At 36.4% G+C, this 15,426-nt stretch overlaps 1 protein-coding gene across 4 annotated transcripts in view; it reads right to left on the minus strand.

Annotated features, from left to right (window-relative positions):
• Positions 1 to 15,426, minus strand: part of dennd5a (DENN/MADD domain containing 5A) — a 118,894-nt gene that overhangs the window by 9,365 nt on the left and 94,103 nt on the right. For all 4 annotated transcript variants that reach the window (XM_087262148.1, XM_087262146.1, XM_087262147.1 and 1 more), the window contains 5 exons: positions 9,565 to 9,693; positions 8,734 to 8,855; positions 6,436 to 6,581; positions 5,045 to 5,163; positions 1,507 to 1,685 (listed from right to left, as the gene is read on the minus strand). In XM_087262148.1, coding sequence (XP_087118274.1) covers positions 1,507 to 1,685; positions 5,045 to 5,163; positions 6,436 to 6,581; positions 8,734 to 8,855; positions 9,565 to 9,693 — 695 coding nt within the window. The remainder of the gene's footprint in view (positions 1 to 1,506; positions 1,686 to 5,044; positions 5,164 to 6,435; positions 6,582 to 8,733; positions 8,856 to 9,564; positions 9,694 to 15,426) is intronic.

Consider the following 15,426-nt stretch of genomic DNA (forward strand, 5'->3'; position numbering starts at 1 on the left):
CTGTTCAATCTGGCGGTTGAAGATTAAATTAGAGATGCTGGTATAAATACCATCGGCACAATATACAATAAAAGTGTCCAAATACTAGCATATGCTGATGATGTTTGCATTATTGCCAGAACATTATCAGCAATGAAAGATGCTTTCTCTTCTTTGGAATTGGCAGCAAGGAAAATGGGACTTAAAATAAGTGAAAGCAAGACGAAGTATATGACCAGTGATGCCCGCCAGACCAACCAATATATGGCCCAATAAAAGACAATAATCAATGGAGGATACATCACAACAATGAGCTTGCAGCCTTGTATAAGGAAATTGATATAGTTAAATATATCAGACTTGCGAGGCTAAGATGGGCAGGACACGTCATACGTATGAAAATGCTATTGCAAAAAAAATCTTCAGCACTGACCCGGTAGGCAAAAGAAAAGTAGGAAGGCCTAAACCAAGATGGCGAGACTGCATTAGCTGTGACGCCAATGTTTTAGGAATAAGGAATTGGTGGGCAGTTGCCCGGGACAGAGAACGTTGGCGGAAATTACTTGAGGCAGCCAGGATCCAGTAATGGATTGTCGCGCTAAGGATGATGATGATGATGAGTCATAAACATGTTTTGACAGTTAATATGAAGGTGATTTGATGATTCATAAAAGTTACAGACATCTTTACCAATATCAAAACACTTTTGTAAACATCCAGTTATTCTTTAAAAAATGGCTACTATAATACTACTATAATAAGGAAAATTTTAAACTAAATAAATTGCTCTCGACACATGAAAGGGCCAAGCATGCAGCCCACAAGAAGGTGTGAAGTTATTGCGTATCATATTTTACAAACCATTTACTGCTAATTTGATGTAATTTAGCTCACATTGATAATTGAATATTAATCAGATGATGTCATTACGCTGCTGTGCCGTCAGCCAATCGTTGCATTGCTGACCATGATTTCGAGGATCGATAGATCGGTCCTTCACAACACATGCAGCGATCTCAGGTTAGTTTATCCAGACATTTTAATCGGATTCACGAACTTGTTTGAAGAACCAAATTAGCCAGAGATCAGTAATCAAGACTAACAGATCCAGGATCTGCCAAATCATCTTTGATAATTTAAGCGAGGTACGAAGAACGGACCCCTGGTAGCAGATATCACAGCCTCTGTTACTGTTTACCTTGCACTTTTATTGTTTACATTACTTATTATTTATTTAGGATATGTGTTTTCACATTCTGATTCCAATGCCTGATTATTAAATCATTTAAATAACTATAACTAAATTAAATATAATTAGAATTAAAATATGATGTGTTCTTTGGAAGAGTGTACTTGCATTGTGATGATGTTATAATGTTATTATATAATAAGTGGCATAAAAAGGTCTTAAAATGACAATAATATCATTTATTGCAATATATTTTAGTGCACTATATCACACAACAAAATATAGATATCATAACAGGCCTAGGAGATTTCATTTTTGTACGTTTTCCAAGAACATACTTGGTTTGCTGTTTGGCGAAATGGTGACGAATCTTCGCATCATCCCGGGGGATTGCTGCATCGGAGGAGTCCGGCACATTCTTTCATCGCTCTCCATGTTAGTCACCAATTCGCCCACCAGGATCCTCTCCAAGCTGCCATCATCTACTCCTTTACCCAGCCAACGGCCACATGGAAACCTACGCAATGGCAGGTTGACAGTAAGTCTATAGTCCTGAAGCCTTGTTCAAACTCTCAGGCAATATATGACTTTTGTGCATATGCATTCGGCATTAAATATTTGGCAAGGAAAATAAAGCTCAGATCAGATTTTGTGTTGCTTTTTTGCCATGTCATTTTCTCTCAGCATGTAACACAACAGTTTGTATTGTTTAACATGGGCATGCAAACACAACATCTTTTACTGTACATAGAAATAAATGCAGTCCATAAAATGAAAGAGCATTAAAAGACGCACAAATTTAATCTAATCAGTAACGATACAAAGTATGTTGACACATAAACTATGTGTTCATAAAGTGCAAAATAGGCTAATAATTATATAATTATTAAATAATTTAAAGCTTAAATAGCTAAACAATAAAAAATTCTAGTAAGTTGTAATAAATAAAATATATTTGTTTGTAAATATTACCATTGTATGCTCAAATATTTATTTGTATAAAAATAAACCTTATTTTAATTTTATTTTGTAAAATATTTTTTACAATGTTTTACTTTACTAACAACTTTTATTTTAGAATTAAAAATAAACCTTGTTTTAATGAATTTCTTTAAATATTTTAAAAATGTTTTAATTTACTAACAACTTTTATTTTATAATTAAAAATACATCTCATTTTAAATTTATTTTTTAAGTATTTTGAATCTCAAAAAATGTTATAAAGATTCAAACTAATAACTTTTAATAACAACTTTTATTTTAAAATTAAAAATAAAACTTATTTTAATGATTTTTAAAAATATTTTGAATACTTTAAAAATATTTTACTTTACTAACCAAATTTATTTTATAATTAAAAATAAACCTTATTTTAATTTTTTTTTAATATTTCAATATTTTAAAAATGTTTTAATTTACTAACAACTTTTATTTCATAATTTAAAATTAATATTATTTTAATTATTTTTTTAAATATTTGGAATCTTAAAAAATGTTTTAAAGATTCAAACTAATATCTTTTACTACCCACTTTTATTTTATAATTAAAAATAAACCTTATTTTAATTAATTATTGAAAAAATATTTAGAATATTTAAAAAATGTTTTACTTTACAAACAACTTTTATTTTATAATTGAAAACAAACCTTATTTTAATTATTTTTTAAAATATTTCAATATTTTAAAAATGTTTTAATTTACTAACAACTTTTATTTTATAATTAAAAATAAATCTTATTTTAATTTTATTTTTTTAATATTTAGAATCTTAAAAAATGTTTTAAAGATTCAAACTAATATTTTTTACTACCCACTTTTATTTTATAATTAAAAATAAACCTTATTTTTAATTAATTATTGAAAAAATATTTTGAATATTTAAAAAATGTTTTACTTTACAAACAACTTTTATTTTATAATTGAAAACAAACCTTATTTAAATTATTTTTTAAATATTTCAATATTTTAAAAATGTTTTAATTTACTAACAACTTTTATTTTATAATTAAAGATAAATCTTATTTTAATTTTTTTTTTTTAATATTTAGAATCTTAAAAAATGTTTTAAAGATTCAAACTAATATTTTTTATTAACCACTTTTATTTTATAATTAAAAATAAAACTTATTTTAATGAATTTATTTCATATTTTGAATATTTTAAAAATGTTTTACTGAACTAACCACTTTTATTTTATAAAATCACTAACAATTTTTCTTTTACTTGAAACTTGTACGATATGTGTAAAGTAGCACTGTGCAATATATATCGAAATGATCACAATATCACAAATGTGCGTACCCTGATATACATATTACAATGGTTTTCAATAAAAGAGTGATTCAATGCAAAAGTGTCTTTGTGTGTCATTAGCATACAAAGATCTCTGAACACACATCTCTGAAAACAGCTCTGAAAACTCTGAAAGCAGAAAATGTCCAACTATTTTAGCATGAAGCTCTATTTCGAGTGTTTTTAGGTTGATTAAATTACACCAGTGGAGAAAACTGGTGATATCTATAGTAGTTATTTCATTTGTTTACATTGTTAAAATATCTCATTTGTTTTTATGCAGCAGTAAAACATGGCTGTTCACCTTCAGAGGTGCTTTTCTTCTCCCTGACATAATATGAAACATACAGCTAGGAAAATACGTATTGAACATCACCATTTTTTTTTTTGAAAATATATTTGTCATGGTGCCGCTGGCTTTAAATTTTCACCAGATGTTGATAAAAGAAATCCACATATGCAAAGAAAACAAATCTAATTAGTTTAAAAATTGTGTAATAAAATGAAATGACACAGGAAAGTATTGAATACATGAAAAAAGGGAGGTGTAGAAAGGCAGTGAAAGCCCAGACAGCAGCTGAAATCTCTTAGCAGTTCTTTAGTAACCCTCTACCCTTTGTCATTGTAAATGATTAGCTGCTTTAGTCCAACATATACATTATCAGGGTGATGAAAATAAACCAGGGTGCACATTTCAGCAAGACAGCATACTTCCATACTTTATAGTACGCTAAAATCAGTATGCGAGCCATGTAGTATGTCTGAATTCATAGATTTAGAAAATCAGTAAGCGAGAATAAGCCGGATGACTTACTACTTCCAGCGAGATTCTGGAGTGCGCATCCCATGCATGCTACGCTATCCCATGATGCCACACGAGCGAATTCATGAATGAGAGTAAAGCAACGCAACTGACGCAGGTAGGTCACGTGACTATAACAAAATGGCGGATGTAGTATGTCCGAATTTCATTCATACTTTTCACATTCATACTGTATAGAACGTACTTTTCTAACGGCCGACAAGTACGTTTAAATTCAAAAGCAGTACCTACTGAGTAGTAGGTCGTTTCGACGCAGCCAATGATCCAAAACAGCCTAGGAAACTCTCAAATGCTTTCAGAGAAAGAAAATCAAGCTGTGGAATGGCCTAGCCAATCACCTGACTTGAGAACCAATAGAAAATACAAAATAAAGATCAGATTTGATAGAGGAGACCAACAGAACCATCAAGATCTGTACAGTCTGTTGAACACTCACACCCTAACAATGCATATGACTTCATTCTCAATATGTAAGGCATCTTTAAGCCGCCATCACCAATAAGTATTTTACATGTCAATAGTTCCTTTAGAAATATTATTTCCAGGGAGAAAAAAACTGTGACGTGTTCAATACTTATTTTCCCCGCTGTATGTTGGTATTAAATTTTTTTTTAATATTGTATCTCATATGAAATATTGCATCATTTTCACCATGCCTTCGAATATAATAGATTTTTCTTCAATATCAGACAGCCCTAACATCAAGCCTGGTTTAATGATGAATAATGTACATGTGATTCTGATAAATCTCCATACTCACTTATAGGTGTGCCCTGTGATCCCATTGCGGACCATTACGCACTCCACTAGCCATTTAGCATACAGCCCTGAGTTATCATGGCCCATCTGTACAGTGGTCAGCTTCCCCAGATTCTGGCACTGTGTGGAGTACAGAAAGAAGTAAACCTTTGGGTTTCTGAACAGTTAATATTTAGCCAGGTGGCAACATCTACAGCACAGGTGTCAAACTTAGTTCCTAAAGGGCCGCAGCTCTGCACAGTTCCAACCTTTATTAAACACACCTGATCAAACTAATTGAGTCCTTCAGGCTTGTTTGAAACCTACAAGTAAGTGTGTTGGAGCAGGGTTGGAACTAAACTGTGCAGGGCTTCGGCCCTCCAGGAATTGAGTTTGACACCCCTGATCTACACCAATTTACAGTGAAGATGAGGTTGTCGGTATATACAGTTAAAGTTAGCCCTTCTGGATTATTAGCCCACCTGTATATTTTTCCCAAATTTCTGTTTAACGGAGAGAAGATTTTTTAGAGACATTTCTAAACAATAGTTTTAATAACTCATTTCTAATAACTAATTTATTTTATCTTGCCATGATGACAGTAAATAATATTTTACTAGATATTTTGCCAGATACTAGTATTCAGCTTAAAGGGACATTTAAAGGCTTAATGGGGTATATGCCGAAGCAAGCTAATAGGACTTTTAATTTGCCAGTAACCGGGGTTAAGCGCTTCCAGCGAATTGAATGCCAATGCAAAATCCGGTGCGTTTAAGGTCTGTTTTCTTTAAAAATCAGCGATCTCCACTAGCTGAGTGATATCCAATTTAAATTGGGTCTCAGATTGTACAAGAAACACTGCATTAAATTACATTTCCCCCCGCCATATCTTTATGATATGAGCATTTATTTTACCCCACTATACTCAATGGAGCTTCTGCGTTAGCCTGCCGATTCTGACGGGCGCGTGCAAGTAAACAGCTTTTTGTCTTGTTTTACGCTTGAGCAACCAAATAAATGCTAAAGTTTATTTAACTGAATGTATTTTAATGACATTACAACATCGATGCTGTATAAGGAACCTGTATAAAATGGAAAAAAGTTCACAATAACAGGTCACCGGAAGTGTATCAGCATGGGAACAACACTAGCTCGGCATATACCCTATTATTAAGTTATAGTATAACTATGGTTTGTTCTGTAGACATTTAAAATAAAAAAATACAGCTTAAGGGGGCTAATAATATTGACCTTAAAATGGTTTTTAAAAATGTAAAACTGCTTTTATTCTAGCCAAAATAAAACAAATAAGACTTTCGACAGAAGAAAAAATATTATAGGAAATACTGTGAAAATGTCCTTGCTCTGTTAAACACTATTTGAGAAATATTGAAACTGCATATATAGGCTCACCTCAAATGTAATCTCCAGAGTGTTTTTAGGGACCTGCAGGACCCCAGTCTCGGCTAGTTCCCCTGAGACACACACCCAGGGGTTGGCTGTGAACATGGAGCCACCGAGTTTCTTACTAGGAATGATGACCACATGGTATGGAATCACTGCAAACAACAACAAGGACAAGGTCAGGACAAGGAATCAAAATTAAAACAATTGAATTATAATTTTATAGACCTCCAGTATTCCCAACGCCCTGTCAATCAATTAGCCCAACAGACTTTTGCTAAAAGCTAGTGGTTCACATGTATTTAAGTGCTAAATTCTGAATGAGAGAGGCCCAGAATTAAGATTAGACACTCCTAATTTCAACAAAATGATTTATCAAGTGACACAATAAAGTAGTTTTTATAAAAATAGATAATGTTCAGAGTATTCTAAGCAAAGTTTATTTATAAACTAAATTTGAGAGGATCATGTGCTTATGATTGCTTGCAGCCAGTCCCGCATTATTCAATTTATAATTCACCAATCGGACGATTCCTAAGCCACTATAAAGGCCCTAAGTTCCATATAACAGCCATCTTCATTTTAAAGAATACCCCCTCTTCCACCCCTACACCTCCTCTTTTCCTAGATGGGTGGCACGGTGGCCCAGTGGTTAGCACTGTTGCCTCACACCAAGAACGTCACTGGTTTTAGTCCTTAGCAAGCCACCCAATGTTTCAGTGCAGAGTTTACACGTTCTCCCGTGCTCACGTGAGTTTCCCCGGGTTCCACGGTTTCCTCCCACCATCAAAAAACATGCAACTTAAGCTAAATTACTAATTCAAATCAGCACCATAGACATGCTTCTGGTAAGTAGTTATCTCTTAAGAGCAATCACTATCTGTTCATTAGCTACTACAGCAGGGGAGTTCTCGAGATCCACCTCAGCTCCAACTTCCCTCTCGCCTTGCAAACAGGAGGGACCCCCGGGCTCAAGGATCTTATGAGCTCAGGGCTCTCTCCCGGGACAGCATGCCAAACAAGCTTTATAATCAATCATCAGCTAAGTGTGAACTCTTGAATGTGTTTTAATATGAATAGCAAATTTCGAGAGTATTATAACATGGACCTGTAGCAAAAAAAGATTCTGCGAATTTCAAAATGCAAAACGCTTCTCTTAAACTGATACTGAGCTTAGTTTTTAACAGCTAATGGCACTCTGGGCTAGTTTTTAACTGTATCAAATGCTCACGAGAAGAGTGCTTTTGCGGTCATAGTATCTTCTACAGGATATATCTGTTCTTTAATATCAAAATGTTAATGTAAACACCTCACTACTTTTGTAATTCTCTTCAAACTTTTCTAACTTGATTATTATGATTATTCTAGGTTCGAGTGGTATTTATAAGGAATTGGATGCAAGCAGTACGGCTGTTTGTAAAGCAAACAGCATCATCTGCTGTTAAGAACTAAGCTCAGAATCGATTCAGGAGTGAATAGCGATGGGTTCTGAAAATCTCAGAATCGATTTTTCAAATGATTTTTGAATGATAGTCCAAATTTTTACAAAAGTTGCAGCAGAGCTAGTTTGGACTTGTTATTGCCAACTTATTTAGACAGTTGGTGATGGGGAGGTGGAAGCAAAGGAACTCTGATTTGGGCATAATCAGCAAAGTTTGTGTCAAATGTCAACTCATTCTGTATTTTATTAGAATGAACTGGAACTATTGTGAAAATCGTGAATAGCCAGCATTAAGCCCAATTTATATTTTAGTGTGGAGCGATCGCCATACCTTACAGCACATTCCCTGCATGTAGCTGATGCCATTGTGAACATTTATATTTTATACTAAATATATAGAAATGGCAATGCAGAGGCGCAGTAGGTAGTGCCATCGTCTCACTGCAAGAAGATCACTGGCTTGAGCCTCGGCTCAGTTGGCGTTTCTGTGTGGAGTTTGCATGTTCTCCCTACGTTCGTGTGGGTTTCCTCCAGGTGCTCCGGTTTCCCCAAAAGTCCAAAGACATGCGGTACAGGTGAATTGGGTAGGCTAAAATTGTCCATAGTGTATGAGTGTGAATGAGTGTGTGTTTGGATGTTTCCCAGAGATGGTTTGCGGCTGGAAAGGCATCCGCTGCGTAAAAACGTGCTGGATAAATTGGCAGTTCATTCCGCTGTGGCGACCTCCATATTAATAAAGTGACTAAGCCGACAAGAAAATGAATGAAGGAATGAATATATAGAAATGTTTGTAACTATACACCTCAGCCAGACTTGTTCCTCTCAACTGAAAACAGTGTAAGAAATGGGACATTGATGCATCTTACTAATTGTGGTGAAGACATTAGTGAAGCAGAAGTAGTCCACAGCGTTGAAAGAGAGGAGATGGTAGAGGAACTGCTCCTTCTCGTCATCACAGCGCAGGAAAGCATATCGCTTATAGAGTTTCCTTCACAAAACACACACACACATTATTCATACCGCACAAATCTAACTCAAAGCTTCAACTGAAAAGTAAACAGGAAAGAACCTGAAGAAAATGAGTTCATATGCAATTCAGCTCATAAGAGCAGACAGCACAGAATACATTTACTGAGGCCACTTTACAGTTCAAGGTGCATCAATAATTTAAAAAGCGCTTCATTTTTAATGCAGGCTTATTCTTTTCTGTGCTACTGTTTACATTTTATCTAAGCAGTCATCTTCAGCAGTGTTTCCCCAACTCTGTTCCTGGAGGCACACCAACAGTACACATTTTAGATGTCTCCTTCATCTGACCCATTCGCTTCAGGTTTTGGAGTCTCTTCTTATGTTCTGATGAGTGTGTTTGATTAGGCAGAGGTTGAAAATGTGTACTGTTGGTGTGTCTTTAGGATCAAGGTTTCCTGATCAACAGCAGTGTTTCTCAACCACGTTCCTAAAGGATTACCAGATCTCCACATATTCCATGTCTCCTTAATCAAGCACACCTGATTCAGATCATCAGCTCATTAGCAGAGACTGAAACAGCTGTAACGGGTGTGACAGACAAAGGAGACATCCAAAACATGCAGTACTGGTGGTCCTCCAGGAACATGGTTGAGAAACACTGATCTACAGTACATCTGACTTACAACAGTGCCTTCTTTATCTCTAAACAACTGGTAGATAGATCTTACTTGGTGAGCTCGTGGTCAGACAGCAGTTGCTTCAGGTGTCTGGACAGCAGTTTCTTCTCCATGGAGAGACGCACCCAAGCCCTGGCCTTGCCAACGTCCGTCTTGATCTCGCTGATGTTCTGGATGTGCCTGAAGTATTGTTAAAAGGACTTTAAGTTTTATTTTCCAAATTTAAAATAAATTAATTATAACTTGTCCTAACTTGATGTGGTGCCACGGCACACAATACAGCGCATACTTTTTAAACGTGCAGTATGTAAGATTGACACCCAATGGTTGAACAAGGTAATGCACTCCTGGATCAAAACACATTTTCACTCGGCTCCTTCTCTGACGAGTACATGCAAGTGCAGGTTGCCAGATTATCATGAGTGTGCCTGACGAGAGCCTAAAGGGTGATATAAGGCTGATTTCAACAGATTTAAAATAAAAATAAAAAATAAAAGCAACGGCACGCGATAGAAGAAATATTTCCCTACTAAAAGGAGTTTTTGTCCAAACCAACACATGAAATTTCTATTTTAGAAAAGGCTTCTATTTATCACAGGTGAGCAACAGTATAAGCTGATCACTTCAGGTACACAGCATGTGCTTTATTTAATGTTAAATGCTAATGATGTAGGCATGAATGCCATTTTACATGACATTTATTGCCATACTACTGAAAGCAGAAGCAGATAGTTCACCTCAGAACAAACCCCAACCCTAAACCCCAACCCTAACTCTAACCCTAACCCTAAACCCCAATGTTACACACGAGCATATTGGTATTAGGTTGTTTCTGTGCCACTGTATGTGTGTGTGTCTCTCTTTCTTGTCCTGTCCCGTTCCTGTTACCAGGTAGCCCCACCCTAATCCGCTTGTTAAGTGGTGATGTGTTTGTGACGTATGTAATACTGTTTCCGGGTCCAAGCCGCCACTCATTTGAGTGGAGAAATCATTTGTTTATGATCACGTTTTATTCCTATCACACATTAAAGTTAATTTTACATAAAGTCATAGTGTATACAACAATCTCTGGGCTTGCTGCATCACAAATACCAAAAATTTTACAATTTATAAAAAAATTAATCACTTTCTGGCCATCGGATATTAGGCATGGACATATATACTGCGATCGTGATTTTCGAAAGCATTAAATCGCTTTGTAAACGTTTATTATTGCCATTTCATGAGTCTCCCTATTCAGTTGAATAGAGCGCTTGGACCCGAAAGCCGCTTCGCGTGACGTCAGACTTAACAAGCGGATTGAACGTGCTGCGTTCGTGCGCTGTGGTTGGTGCTCAGAGAACGCAGCATCTTTTGAAAAGGAAACCGATGAAGTCAGATCGCTGGGGGGAGAGACGGAGAGCTTTTCAAAGAATGTGGCGTTCTTGTTTAATACATGTTGTAGTGCTGTATTTGATTGATTATAAATTGTGAACTTTAAGGTGCTCTCCACCTTTTTCCTCTCCCCGCCTTATTGTGACTGTCATACATATATTTTGTCTGATATAAGCTGTAAGCTGAGTGCCGTAGGGGCTGAGTGCCATTTACTTTGACACTGATATTTTTTCCTGTTTTTGGTTTAGTTAAGGAGTAAGAGCAGTATTTGTAATTTATTTTCTTCATTTATTTATTGTTCAGTAGGTGAGTTATCTTCGGGGTAGAGTTAGTTAATGTTTTGTTTCTTATTTTGGCCTTGCTCAGCCCTGAAGCTATTTTTGTTTGCGCTCATTTCTGTTTTCTTGTAAATACAAACTTTTTTCGTCTCTCACAATAAAAGAACCTTTAAGGTCATTAAAATCATAAACATGCTAACTGTTTATTTATTTTCTTTAACTTTAATGTTCGACTTCAGCACTAGACATTTGGGGTCGTAACACCAACCCTAACCCCCAACCCTATTTTAGTTCCTCAAAATAGCAGCGTGCCAACAATGCGCCTTAACACACCTCTTTTCAAGACCAGAACACCCATGATTCCACAAAGTGGAGCAAACAGATTTGCTATCTAAACAACTTAGCGGAGAATGGGAAAATTAAGGTTGCACTGGTCTGAAAATAGCAACACGTTGGGGCAAACACATCTTGCGCCGGGTGTATGATAGGGCCCATAACGTTTTGCTTGTCTAGAAAATTTCTTGATTTAGGAATTTTTAGATATTTGGACTAAAAACAAGATAAACATTTGTAAGAAAAGCAAGTTTTTTTGCAGTGTAGTAAAACATCATCAAGGCAAAGACCAAAAAAAAAGTTATTCAAATTATTAAGTTTAAAAAAAATTCTTCTCATTAAACAACACTCGGGACACATTAAAAAACATTTCAAATGTCATTATTTTACCTTCAACTGTATGAGACTCTTTCCACATTTCTGGGTTTCTCAGTAGCTGAAGTCATCATAGTTGGTAAACTTAGGCCTCGTTTACACTAATGCGTTTTAGTTTGAAAATGCATAAGTTTTGCTACGGTTACGCCATCCATCCACACTACGCCGGAGTTTTCGAGTGCCGATAACAGAGTGTTTTGTAAACGCTGGAGTTTTCATTCTAAAAAGCTGCTCCTCCGTCTCCGTGTGGATAGGGGAAAACGGAGACATCTGAAAACGGAGGCGTGGCGGCCGACATTCGCCTCTCTGATTAGAGCTTTTCCTCAATATTAAGTAGCCTACACACAGTTCAGTCCTGCATCCTCTCCTTATAAGTTCAGACTTCGCAAGGTTGATATGGAAAACAGTATCCCGAGGACATGTTGGTAAATCTTCAAAGGGAACAGTGTACTTTATAACCTTATTCACATCATCCTGGCTGCGTTGTTTCACTATATCTTAACAATAAAATTAAAACATGATATAAGGAACTGCCTATTTTCATTTTGATATTAACAACTTAACAGACAGAAGAAATGTTGAGGTGTCGTGCTGCATATATGAGCGTCATCTTCACTGTATGCGTATTCATAACAAAACGAAGCTTATAACATTACTGCCTTCTTTCATTTTCAGTAAAAATACCCTCTCTTTTGCTATACAATAAGTTTAATAAGGCAAGCAATCAGTCAATATACAAAATGTACTTGGTGAAATTAATTATTAACTTATCATTGCGCTCAGCCAAAACACGTTACTCAAGAACAAGTAATAGATTCAAAAGATCAAAGTCGGGGAATATGTTGTTAGATATAGACAACAAGATGAATTAAATATCATGTTTAGCAAATATAGTGAGATTAGGGCCTACTCACACTATGCCATCCTTACCATGCCCAGACCCGTTTCTCGGATCGTTTGAGAAGTGTGAGTGCGCTGAATCGGGCTCAAGCACGGTTCACTTGGCCGGCCCTGGCCCGGTTGGAAGAGGTGTGCCTGAGCGCAGTTCACTTGGGCTTTGACGCGGTACGCTTGTGTGTGAGTGCAAAATGCGCCAAAGCCCAAAACTGAAAGCGAGACGTGACTTTTGAGGGACTGTTACATATGGATTTATCAATCATTCTTACTGTTCAGTAAACGCAAACTGCCGTAGTTTATTAAAGACGAGAACTCCTCACAGCATGACGGCTGCGCGGCTTCAGCAGACCTCATTCCTGCAGCACGAGAGCTTTATGACTATGAGCGCCAAAAGTGGCGGATCTGTTCGGCGAAATATCTGACTGTGTGACCGCATCCCTAAGGACTGTTTGGCGAAATATTCGACAGCATGTCACTGCATATCAAACGACTGAAACGATATAACTAGAGAAATCTCCACTGTGCTGCTGAGTGAGAGAGCGCTTCTAACTGAACAACGCAGCAGCGATGACGTAAGCGTGCCGAGGCCCATTTGTGTTGTGAGTGCGGGCCGTCGGGGGAGACGGGACTGGGGACAAGCGTGCTTTGGCTGGTTCGAGGCAACTGTACCTAGTGTGAATACGGCCTTAGATCCAGCGGGAGATCCTCGATAAACACTCCGACGAGCACAGCTCTCATCTGGCTAGATAGGCTGCAGCGCATGCCAGAGTGTGTGTGTGTATGTGTGTGTGTGGTCACATGATGTGCGTTTTCAGTGTTTTTTGGTGTAGACAGAGAGCTGTTCAGAAATGCTGGGTGAAACGCTAGTGTGGAGGAGGATCGTTTTCCTTCTAAAGTGCCATTTTAAAAATAAAACGCACTAGTGTAAACGGGGCCTTAGAGTGCCATGAATGGAAGAGTACAACAAATAATTTTTTACAATCCTATTTACTGAAATGATAAAAAAAGCTCCAAGATAGCATTATGAAGACTTTCAGAAAAAGGAAAGAAATTGTGTGAGACTGATAACGGCAGCCAGAAGAGAGAGCAACGTCAAATTTACTGTCCTGTCCATAGATGCTGCATTAGAAACACCTTGCACAAGCGGTCATTTTGTTTTTCTTTTCTTTATCTTATGCAAAGATGATATCATACATACATAAATATATAGAAATTTTAAGGATTTAAGATGCTGATGACCATTAAACACATCATAACAGGCTTGTGAAAAGGATCTGTATTCCTTATTGTGCCGATTTTTATTTTAATAATTGGATTTCACCTGCATTCACACCCGAACAATGTTAACTGTTGACTAAAGAACTAAAATACTCCTATTAAAACCCTACTGTAACCCATGCCATGCACAGGTTCCCAGTACTGAACCCGCCACAGTCTTCCAATGCACTGGGAGTTCCTCAGCTCCCCCAGGAGCAGTTTCAGGAGAGAAAATGGGGGCAGGAGAAATGGTTCACAGACTCCCTAGAGCATCAGCCAGCCTGCTGTCACCATGGCCCGCAGCCGCTATCATGCACAGCACGTCCAGACGCATTCACTTCCACTCCACCTCTGGTACTCAACACTGTCTGACCTTCTATTGCATAAATGTATTATAGTGTTTAGTGCTGCCTCCAGACTCCACAGACCTCAGATTCACAGTCTGCTGAAGCCACGTTTGAATTTGGGCTAAAACAGCACACCTGAAGCCATAATATGAATGTACTGGACACTAAAATGTCAATGCCATTGTCTTGTTCTATTAGTCTTCACTGAGAGAAAAGACACCATGCAGTGGAAAAAAATCTCACATCACGATATACAAGTCATCTCATATCCTATTAAGGATATGTATCATGATATATTAGCATTATAGTACATTCAATCAGTTAGTAGCTTATATATGTTTGTATATTTGTCTCTATATATGCAAAGAAGTATTTGTTTTTTTTTACATTGGAGATTTACATTGGTCCAGTGGTTAGCACTGTCACCTCACACAGCAAGAAGATCACTGGTTCGAGTGGCAGCTGGGTCGTTTGACATTTCCGTGTGGAGTTTGCATGTTCTCCTCATGTTCGCGTGGGTTTCCTCTATTATTAAGACTTTAATTTAATTATATAAAGACTTTAACTCTATTATTAAGAATTAAGACTTTCTCCAGAAGAAAAAAATATTATCAGACCTACTGTGAAAATGTCCTTGCTCTGTTAAACATCATTTAGGAAATATTTAAAAAAAGAAAAAATAAATAAAATCAAAGGGGGGCTAATAATTCTGACTTCAACTGTATGTATATAAATACCTAGATATATATTTTAAATTTATTCCTACACTTAACTAGATTATTATGGTAGCTAGGCAAGTTAGGTTAATAGGACATTGGACAACAGGAGTTTGTTCTGTAGACAATTGGAAAAAAATATGTCCTTACTTTTGACTTTAGATGTTTTTTTTTTTGTTTTTTTTTTAACTAAATTTAATCCAGCGCAACTGAAAGAAATAAGCCTTTCCCTAGAAGACAAAATATAGGATATAGTGAGAAAACTTTCTTACTCTCTTATGCATCACTTGGGAAATAAAAGCAAAAACTAAATAAATAAGAAATAAAGAAAAGCTA

Source organism: Danio rerio, chromosome 7 (assembly GCF_052040795.2).
Source record: "Danio rerio strain M-AB ecotype USA chromosome 7, GRCz13ab, whole genome shotgun sequence".
Classification (NCBI taxonomy): Eukaryota; Metazoa; Chordata; class Actinopteri; order Cypriniformes; family Danionidae; genus Danio; species Danio rerio.